Raw genomic sequence first — 10,463 nt, forward strand, 5'->3', positions numbered from 1 at the left:
AGCGTTAATGCCTCGCAAGTAGTCTTCGCATTTGCAGCCATTGCTTCCCTTGCCTTGTTTTCGTCCTTCTCCATGAGCAAGTCGCTCTCTTCCACTCTATCTGCGCGGTTCCTCGCAGTTGGGAGCTTTGTCATGACCAAGAAGGCGCTGTTTGTGCTCTCCAACATCATCTTCCTCTTTCTCGCTGCCGATTACTGCTGCTTCTTCACCATCAGCGCATCCACAAGTGATGTCGCTGCTTGTGAACCAGGCGGTGTCCTGGCGAAACAAGCACAGCATTATCAGGAGGTAGAGCAATGTGACATTCAATCATGTGTCCCATATTCAAGCAGTCTTCACCAAAAGAACGACAGCATTGCGTCCGAGACTATCGTACCTCCTGCAAAAGAAGCTGGTGAAGAGAGCTGGAGCAAGTCTGTAATAGCTGACAACACAACATCATTGGAAGAGCAGGAGGAACAAGAAGACGTACCAGTGACGACGAAACTGGAGTTGTTCAGGCCTGACGAAGAAGACAGTGTAACCTTGGAGACGGTTATCGTTGAGGCACCCACCTGCAGAATAGCTCAAGAGCTGGAGAAGTTAGAGATCGACGAGCTGAACAAGAAATTTGAAGAATTCATCCAAAGCAGAAGGATTGGGTGGATAAAGGAGGAGGATTACTTGCAGTGGCAGCATGTCTGATTTATTGAAGTAGATGTATTTGTCCTTCAGGCTTCGATCCTGTAATCACATAGGTGGCTAATGATTGAGTTGTACTGCGCACTTGAGTTTACTTTTCAGTTTTTTCCCTTTCCTATCAACTACTCTAGAATTACCCCTAGCAACTCTACTGTGCGGTTGTTTGTGGTGTCAAACTATTTTGGTCCAAGGCAGAATCACAAGCATGCATTGCAACAAGACCACACTGCACCGCTGGATTGCATTTCGCGATGCAGTCTCCACAGCAAGTTAGGCTGAAATATGGGACTACATTAATCATATACAAATTCGACAGACAAAAACATTCATCCAAGTTATGGATAGCATGTAAAGAACTAAGAACCATTTCTTAAACAGTTAAATCACAGATGGTCTAAGACCAGCACAGTGACAGAAGGATCATTCATATATTACAGCAAAGACAAAATAATCAGTCCCAGAATAGTCACATGCTAGAAACAATTTCAGAGTTTCAGGCTACCAGGAATTAATCATTGCAGGCTTCCTCGGCAGCTAACTACAGGGGTTGTTCAAGTACCTCCATCAGTTGAGGATGATAAATTAACATCGGGCTGTCCATTCAAGCGAAATGGGGGCATGCATGAAAGCACATGAAATTGACGGCTACAACTATGGGGTTTCGAGCTTCTCAGGCTTCATCCTCCCTCGCTTGATGCTCTAGTTGTTTCTTGCCAGCGTCTTCATTTCCATATTAGTCCTCGTCTGCCTCCTCTGGAAACTTGGTCAGCTCGTCTTGGATCATGAGCTTGATAGGTGCTTTCCTTGAAGATAAGTCCATCTTGTAGTGGTCATCTGGAATATTTAGTTTATTAGAATTTATAACTTCATGTATCGACAGTGCTTTTCAGAATTTAGAATAACAAGTATTTGACAACTCAAATATTGATGTGTCAACAAGCTTACCAAGCTTCTTAAGAATGTCACTGAAGGTAGCCTGGAAAACGAGATCAACAAGCCAGTTAGGCCTATGTAAACGATTCAATTATACATAAGAACAAAGATAGGCTATGGCAACAAGAGCAACCAAAGCAGAATTGGTAAGTGAAATATGTCATAATAGCAACGTAGACCTGCATTTGCAAAACTGATCTTTCAAGCATGATGTGAAGAAAGGGAAAAACAACTGTCCAGTCCAACATAAGCTAGAAAAGTTTTTTATTCATGTAACTTGAACAGAAGTCACCGAACTTGTCAACTGTCAAGTAGTAACTTATTTTTGTGATGAACTAGCTAAAAAATTTAGTCCACTATAGCTAAATGAATATTGCTACTCTGCCTGAACAGTGTAACTCACCGTGTTGAAGTCAACTTTTTTTAGAATTCTAACAATGGTCTTTCGCAATTCATCCTTGCTGGGAAGAACTTTTTCTGCTGATTTCCCTTTACTCTTTGTCACCATTTTGCCTAGGCAAAGTACACTATTAGGATTTATGCCACAACCTGAAAACCATATTTAATATATTCTAAACATGTATCATCTATTTGAATGAATGACATGATACTAGCATGAAGCATTCACAAAGCTAGAGAACTTCCAAGTTACATATGACACATAACAACAAGCAATGATACAGATAAGTCTTCTTGGCACATATGAATCCTCGAATGTTAAATCAACAAAGGCTATAAGCAATGCACAAATACAAATGTCTAAACTAACTGCAGGGTATAATAATCAAACAAGACGATACATTTCAAACTATCTTTTGAAATTCACCAATTTTGACATCTTTTAGATAATGGCAGTTCATGGGACAACAAAAATGATCAACTAATCCTACTGTATATGCTCACAGATACAGACAAATTACATAGCTCTTGGTCATAACACAAAACTAGAAAGTTCAGAGTAGCAGGTAGAAGTAGTTCATCAATAAAATCTGCATATCAAAGGAAAGAGATGATTCGGGGTATCATGCACACTATTATGCAGTGGACAAATATATAAGGCGATAATCATACTGGATGATTTTCTTTTGCTGGTCTCCTTTTCAGAAATTGTTGTACGCTTTGGTGTAATCGATTTGCTCTTCCTAGAGCAAACATTTGCATACTCATCAGGGCTTTGCTTATCCTTGGAACTTTTAGATGACGATGAAACTTTGCTCGAACACTTGCTCAATGTTGCTACGGGAGCTATCTTTGGAACACTCCCTGTGATTGCCTTCCTTTTAGCTGTAGATCCTTTTCCCTCTGAAGACTTCTTAATTGCTTTTACTTCTCCTGAGTCATAATCATCTTCCTCTTTGCCATCAACTTCTTCATCTTCAACTTTGTTTTCCTCAGTAAAAGACTTCATGCTTTCATCCTCATGCCCATCATCAGGATCTTCTTCATCAGATTCTGACTCAGAAGATTTCTTCTGCCTTTTACTTGGAGTATGTTCATCATCAAGTTTCTGATGTGATACCAAAAGGGTAAATGAGAGTAAGTCACAAGAATGGTGATGGTGGCAGCTGTAATCACATGTAACAATGATCGCTACAATTTGGAATAATCAAGTATTTGGCTGTACATCAGTAGTTGCACATGTGCAAATTCCAAAGTATCCACTCACAGAAGGCAAATATGTAAAGCTTATTTCAAGATAATGACAAAGAAAATCGATCAAAAGATCGTATCCAACCAATATACAATGCTACCTTCCTAGATCTCTTGTGAACGCCTTCTGGATTCTTAGTTGCACTTCTTCCCTCCCGCTTGCGCTTCCTATAATTTGATCCCTGCATAGAGCAAAAGTGTAACTATGGAGAGACTTAGAGAGAGAAAAAACACTGGAGCAAGCGGCCTGTTGGTTGTCCCATAAATAAATCTTACCTGCTCATCAGAAAGTGTGGAATCGTCTTCAGCGTGAGGTTCAGCAATGAAGTCCAGAAGTTTCGCCACAATGTCTTCCTGCATGAGTTATCTCAGTTATAACAAAACCACCATGTGCATCACACTGCAATTTGGATTCAAGTAAGATTACAAATTGAAGATGAAAAAAACACTCATCAACCTTTCTACTATTTGCTCTTGAAACTGGAATAGCAAACAGACCACAAAGATCAAGTAATGTGCCTTTAAAACATTTGTCAAGCTTCTCCTTCGCCTTGGCTCTCTGTTTTTCCTACAGGAAAGAAAGCTGTCAAAGTTAAAACAATAATCTCAGTTAAATACTACAAATCACCAGTTGGTCGTAATTTTGGAAAGAACAGTGATGCCTTACATCACTCTCATGCCACTCGAATCCAGAGAACTCGAGTATATGACTTTTGAAATCATCAGCCTGTAGCATTACATAGTCAACTTGTCAGGACATGAATATCAACAAAGAATATAGCAGCAAACCTTTGGCATCTATGCCAGTTTGCATGAACTTCATTCTGTGGTAGAACAATGAATAAACGACATGGCATAATATTTTATTTAAAGAGTATAACTTGAAGTAAGTAATCCCTCTGTATATAAGTGTAAGCCGGTTTTTGCCTTTTTGGGACACCAGTTTCAGTCCAGCGGGTTCACGTATGGGTCCCTCCTATAAAACACAAGCTGCATGCCAGTAGGCTTATAACTGCATCTACTTTAGATCCAAGAGACCAAGACTTCCAATTTGGAAACGTAATTCAAAAATTCTAAATTCTAAAAAGATAATCAAATAATAAATAAAAGCTGGTTTCGGCTGAAAACCTGAACCTTGGCTGGTTCTGGTATACCCTAAACCCAGCATCCCAAACGTAATTCAAAAATTCTAAATTCTAAAAAGATAATCAAATAATAAATAAAATCTGGTTTCGGCTGAAAACCTGAACCTTGGCTGGTTCCGGTATACCCTAAACCCAGCATCCCAAAGCGCCCCCCCCCCCCCCCCCCAAGCTCAAAGACTAATAAGATGTGTTTGCCAACATAGTAAAATACTATAATTGTACCTTTTTCATCCTAAAAGTACTTCCTTTATAGCTAGACCAGCTTGGACTAGCTAGAACATCTATTTGTGTTTTATAACACCAAAGTGGCAAAGTCCAAAGCAGCTTGAAAAAGCTTATCCAAGGAAGTAAGATGCTAGTCTAAAAAGGCATGTCTTGTCCAGGGAAGTAAGATGCTAGTCTAAAAAGGCCTGTTTGAATAGGGTCGTGCTGTGGAAGTTTTCATTTCAAGTGAAAGCCTGTGATAGGTATATAGACATATAAAAGTTACAGATTTCCTGCAAATATTTTTACTAGGTGCACCTAGGCATCAAGGCAAGTCTCTGAGAATGGCAATTAGGCCAGTAGATGAATCATGCATTCATTATCCACATCCATGGAATTGCTGAATACAAGAAGGCACTTCTCTCATGCGAAAGATCTACCATGACCTAATCAACATTAGATTTCACTATGCGTTTCAACATAACTTTTTGTTAGCTGTCTACAAATGAAATGATTAACATGTCTAAAAGATGTCATAACGAATATTTGCATCAGACATTTAAAAAATACATTGTTCATATTTTAAATATACCTTTCCCCTCCTCCCAAAAAGAACTTGATGAAGAAACTTAAGATCAGCAGGTTTTTTCCTTGATATTCTGTTTGCCACTGCAAAATATTTTAGAACCAGATCAGGAGAGAAATATTAAATTACCAATAAACAAAAATATATATAATAATCAACACTTGTACAAAAAAATAGTGCTTTAATTCACTTGAAAAATCAATAAATCATTTAACTCTGGAATCAGTACAAAGTGAATTCAATTTAGGTATCATACAGAGATAATTTACACAGTGTAACATGCAAAACATTAACCAGAGCCCTGGCAATATAAACAACTTCAATTTTATGTCAGCATAAGCTGCAGTTTCAAAGACAAACAATTGATAAAAAAAATCAAACAAAGATACAGAAGAATAATATAGGTCAACATGCCGTGCGATTGAACTTGTTCATTTCCTAATTAGATTAAACACATGAAGTTGTAATCATTAAGAAAATAACAACACATCAAACAATATAGAAGATGAAAACACTCAGAAATAGGTAGGCTTCCACACGGCTAATGAACCGCTTAGAATTATACTATTTCACAACTTATGATACTGCCATAGTAAAGAAAATGCGGCATTGTGAGGTCATGTTAGGTTTCATGTACCAAAAGAGTATGCCCTAAGTAAGATTATAGGGAAGAAAGAAATCAGTGCTCATGAAACAAAAAAGAGTAAGCATATCGCAACATAGTTTTGTACCACTTGGTATATTCTTCAAAGGAGTGCCACAACCCTGCATGAAAAAATGTTTATAAAGCATTACAGAAGGCCGCGATATGCCAAAGAAATCAAGTGGGAAAAAAATGTGCATAAGGATAGAACCTTCTCGACCATAAAATTTCCTCCTGCCTCGTTCTCAATCACTTCAACCAACCTCTCCACTGTTTTCCTCTCGCGTGCCGGGCGATCAAGAGAATAGGGACTTCGGGTATTCAGCATGTCCTTGGCGTCCCTAGATTTGGACCCATCTTGTTTCTCATCCTTTCCGTGGTCCTTTTCTCTAGCACTCCTTGCCTTCTTGCTCTTGGGCATTTTATTCTCTTCCATGTTGTCTGATTCACCGATTTGCTCCACTGCCGCCTCACCATCCTTCTGTTTCTTGGATGCACTTCCCTTTTCTGCCTCTTCCATGTCTGCATTTGAACGTTTGGTCCCTTTCTTTTGACCCTCTTGCTTACAGGTATCATCTAGTTGATCTTTCTTTCCCTCTTGTTCATCAACAGTACTCTTTCCATCCATTTCCACTTCCTCATCATTCTCAGAAGCCCCTTTTTCACTCACATTATCTTCCTCTTTCTTCTCAAAAGCCCCATTTTTGTGCACTTCTGCTTCCTCCTCCTCTGCAGTCACCTTCCCATCTTGTTTCCCTTCCTCTTTCTTCTCTGCAGTCACCTTACCGTCCTGTTTCTCTTCCTCTTGCTTCTCAATAGCTCTGTTTTGTTCATATTTTACTTCCTCATGTTTAGTGGCATCACCTTTCCCTTCCTCTTTCAATCCCTCCTGCTTCGCCTCTACACATTGTTCTCTACCATCCACCTCTTGCTTATCAACACTACCTTTTTCTTCCTCTTTCAGTTCCTCTTGCTTCTCCACAGCACTTTGTTCTCTACCATTTACATCTTGCTTATTCAAATCACCTTTTTCTTTCTCGCTCATTCCCTCGTTCTTCTCCACAATACCTTGATCTGTATCATTTACTTCTTGCTTATCCAGACCACCTTTTTCTTCCTTTCTCAATCCCTCCTTCTCCACAGCACTTTGTCCTCTATCACTCACATCTTGCTTATCCACACCACCTTTTTGTTCCTCTTCAGATCGAACCTGCTTTTCCACACCAATTTGTTCTCCACTGTGCATTTCTTGCTTATCTTCTTTCGTTGGCTCCATCTTATCTTCATCTTGCTTCTCCACACATATGTTTTCCTCTTTGTTATTATTTTGCTTCTCTTCAGTGTCATCCTCATTTTCTTCATTCTTTCCATTTTCTATAGCCTTTGAATGTATAGCCTCAGCCTTTGCTTCAACCATCTTGATGTACTCACCTTCTGCTACCTTGGTGCCCTGACGATCCTCATTCTTTCTTTCCTTATCTTCCTTCTGACATGCATCTTCCTTGTCAACCATTTTCACATCCTCGGCTTGAATATTGGTAGCATTTTGCTTCTCTTCAATCTTGTCCTCCTTTTCTTCCTTTTTCCCATTTTCTTTTTCCTCTAGATTTCTAGCAATGATCTTTGCTTCAGCCATCTTGATGTCCTCACCTTCTGCTGCCTTGGTTTCATGACTATCTTTGTTCTTTCTTTCCTTGTTTTTCTTCTGACATGCATCTTCCTTGTCAACCATTTTCACATCCTCAGCTTGAATATTGACTTTATTTGTCTTCTCTTCAGTCTTGTCCTCCTTTTCTTCCTCCTTCCTGTTTACTGTTACCTCAGCATTTCTAGCATCAGCCTTTGCTTCAACCTTCTTGAAGTCCTCCTCACCTTCTGCTGCCTTGGCCTCCTGACTATCATCATTTTTCCCCTCCTTATCTTCCTTCTGACATGAATATTCCTTGTCAACCATTTTCACATCCTCGGCTTCAATAATGGCGTCACTTTTCTTCTCTTCAGTCTTGTCCTCCTTTTCTTCCTCCTTCCAATTTTCTTTTACCTCTGAATTTCTAGCATCAGTCTTTGCTTCAACAATCTTGATGTCCTCGCCTTCTGTTGCCTTGGCATCCTGACTATCCTCATTTTTTTCCTCCTTATCTTCCTTGTCAACCATTATCACATCATGGGATTGAACGTTGGCGTCATTATTCTTCTCTTCGGTCTTGTCCTTCTTTTCTACCTTCTTGCCATTTTTTTCTACCTCTGCATCTATAGCATCAGTCTTTGCTCCAACCATCTTGATGTCCTCACCTTCTGCTGCCTTGGCATCCTGATTATCCTCATTCTTTCCCTCCTTGTCTTCTTTTTCAACCATTATCACTTCATGGGCTTGAACATTGGTGTCATTATTCTTCTCTTCGGTCTTATCCTCCTTTTCTACCTTCTTACCATTTTCTTCTACCTCTGCATCTATAGCATCAGTCTTTGCTCCAACCATCTTGATGTCCTCACCTTCTGGTGCCTTGACATCCTGACTATCCTCATTCTTTCCCTCCTTATCTTCCTTCTCACATGTGTCTTCCGTGTCAACCATTTTCATATCCTCAGCTTCAATATTGGCTTCATAATCTGTGTCAGCCACTTTAACGTCCGCAGCACAATCTGAATCGCCCTCCTTCGCATCATCAGCTTCCACCATATTTACATCCTCATCTATTGTGCCCTCTGTTCCATTTTCACAGACTTGCTTAACTTTATCAGCATCCTTGTTAGTCGCTGCCAATTCCTTGTTCTCTTCAGCACCATCCTTCTCGGCATTATCCTTCTTATCTGAAGCAGCAGCTTCTTGATTCACCAATGGAGGTGGATCCTCCGCCGCTGGTGCTGTGTTCGCCTCGGACATCCCAAGTGACCGCTAATCCTCTATCTGTTCTAGAAAAATACAGGAAAACAATTAGCCAAACAATGAAAGAAATAATGTTAAAGCTAAGAAACTGTAAGAAAAAAGGGGAAAAGAACTTTGACACTAGAAACATAGGCATGTACAGTAAAGGTCACAATTCAAATAATTCCTATCATAGAATGAGTAAAGCCATAAGCAAGAACCGTCCATTGTCATGATTAACTGCGAAGAATCCTAAATGCTTCCAAAACCATCCTAGGAAGAGCTTAGCCAGCAAGCAAGAATCGCACACCAGCATGATTATTCACACTCTCCAATAGGTATGTACGAATGCTAAAGGTCATAATGCGAAATATTTATAATATAAAATGAGTAAAGCCATAAGCAAGAACCGTGCATTGTCATGATTAACCACGAAGAGAATCCTAGACGGTTTCTAAACCATCCAAGTAAACACTGAACCAGAAGCAAGAATAGCCTTTCAGAAAAAAGGAAGCAAGAATCTCACACCACCGGCATGATTAACACATGCTCCAATAGGTATGTAAGAATGATAAAGGTGATTACTTTCTGATACATGATACAGAATGGCTAAATCCCTAAGAAAGAACCAAACATTGCGGCGATCAACCACAAAACCACCCGTAAGAACCTAACAGAACGCCAAGCACCGTACCAGGAAGCAAGAACAACTAGACCGCAATCCCAAAACCCTAATGGTTCGTCACTCCTGGACCAACACAGAACACCAAGCAGCCAGGGTACAGTCGGCGCGAGCAGAGGCGTACTCAACGTGGGGAACCGCCAAAAATTTTGGAGAATAAGCTGCTATTAGCAATCAAATCTGCAGCTAACGGGACGGAGAGCAAGAAAGATTCGAACTTGATCGCTGACATCAAACAAAAGGGCAAGATCACAGCAAAACTAACAAGCATTGCATAGATTCATCCAAGCAAGGTAAGGGCTCCTTACCAACGAAAGAAGAAACCAATCCAAGTCCAGATGGATCTCAGCTCCGCTCCACGTCTCCACGCCCCAATCCAGCAGAGGGGAAGGAGACGATCGCCGCGAGAGAAGCACGTGCTCGGCGGCGCGGCGAGGCGAAGAAGAGGGTTTTGTTTGGGACGAACAGGGGAGGAGGGTGTGGCTGCCACTGTCCGGCTGCTAGCGAGGCCCGCAAGTCAGTCAGTCACAGATTCAGATCGATTTTTCAGCGAAGGTAAAGTGAATTTGGGATGGGAAAACGCAGAAAGTAAAGTATTAAATTTCTAACTATAGGTATATACGTATAGAAAATATATCATATATTGATAAGATATGTTATGTGCATACTTAACCATTCTAATATTATAGAACTGAATCTACGTTACCTGATACTACCAGAGATCCAAAAGGTGCTGATAGAAAAAATAGCACGGCCAGATTTTTATACACCGGATAGTCCGGTGATCAATGCCATATCATCGCCGAACTATCCAGTGTTTGTAGTTCAATTTAGGTCAGAAGACATACTTTCTGGAAAACATAGTCCGGTGAGGAGATCATTGAAACCTGGACTATCCGGAGAATGGGATGAGAATTTAGTACAACGAATCATGCTCTCTGTATGAAATAGTCTGACGAATGATCCAGTGAAAACGCCGGACTATCCGATGTGTAGAAGGTCAATTTGCATCGAAAACTTGCTCTCTGGAAGAAATGGTCCGGTAGAGATTCCAACGTATCACCAGACTATCC

At 40.3% G+C, this 10,463-nt stretch overlaps 1 protein-coding gene across 1 annotated transcript; it reads right to left on the reverse strand.

Moving 5' to 3' along the window:
* Window positions 1–1,072: 1,072 nt before the first annotated feature.
* Window positions 1,073–9,894, reverse strand: LOC133912840 (DEK domain-containing chromatin-associated protein 3-like). The gene is made up of 12 exons (XM_062355771.1): window positions 9,699–9,894; window positions 6,054–8,755; window positions 5,931–5,964; window positions 5,206–5,282; window positions 3,932–3,991; window positions 3,722–3,832; window positions 3,541–3,618; window positions 3,366–3,446; window positions 2,686–3,121; window positions 2,018–2,127; window positions 1,627–1,657; window positions 1,073–1,515 (listed from the first exon to the last, which is right to left on the reverse strand). The coding sequence occupies exons 2-12, from the start codon at window positions 8,724–8,726 to the stop codon at window positions 1,415–1,417; spliced, it is 3,792 nt and encodes a 1,263-aa protein (XP_062211755.1). The 5' UTR covers window positions 8,727–8,755; window positions 9,699–9,894; the 3' UTR covers window positions 1,073–1,414.
* Between the last annotated feature and the right edge of the window lie 569 nt (window positions 9,895–10,463).

This window comes from Phragmites australis, chromosome 3 (assembly GCF_958298935.1).
Source record: "Phragmites australis chromosome 3, lpPhrAust1.1, whole genome shotgun sequence".
Taxonomy (NCBI): Eukaryota; Viridiplantae; Streptophyta; class Magnoliopsida; order Poales; family Poaceae; genus Phragmites; species Phragmites australis.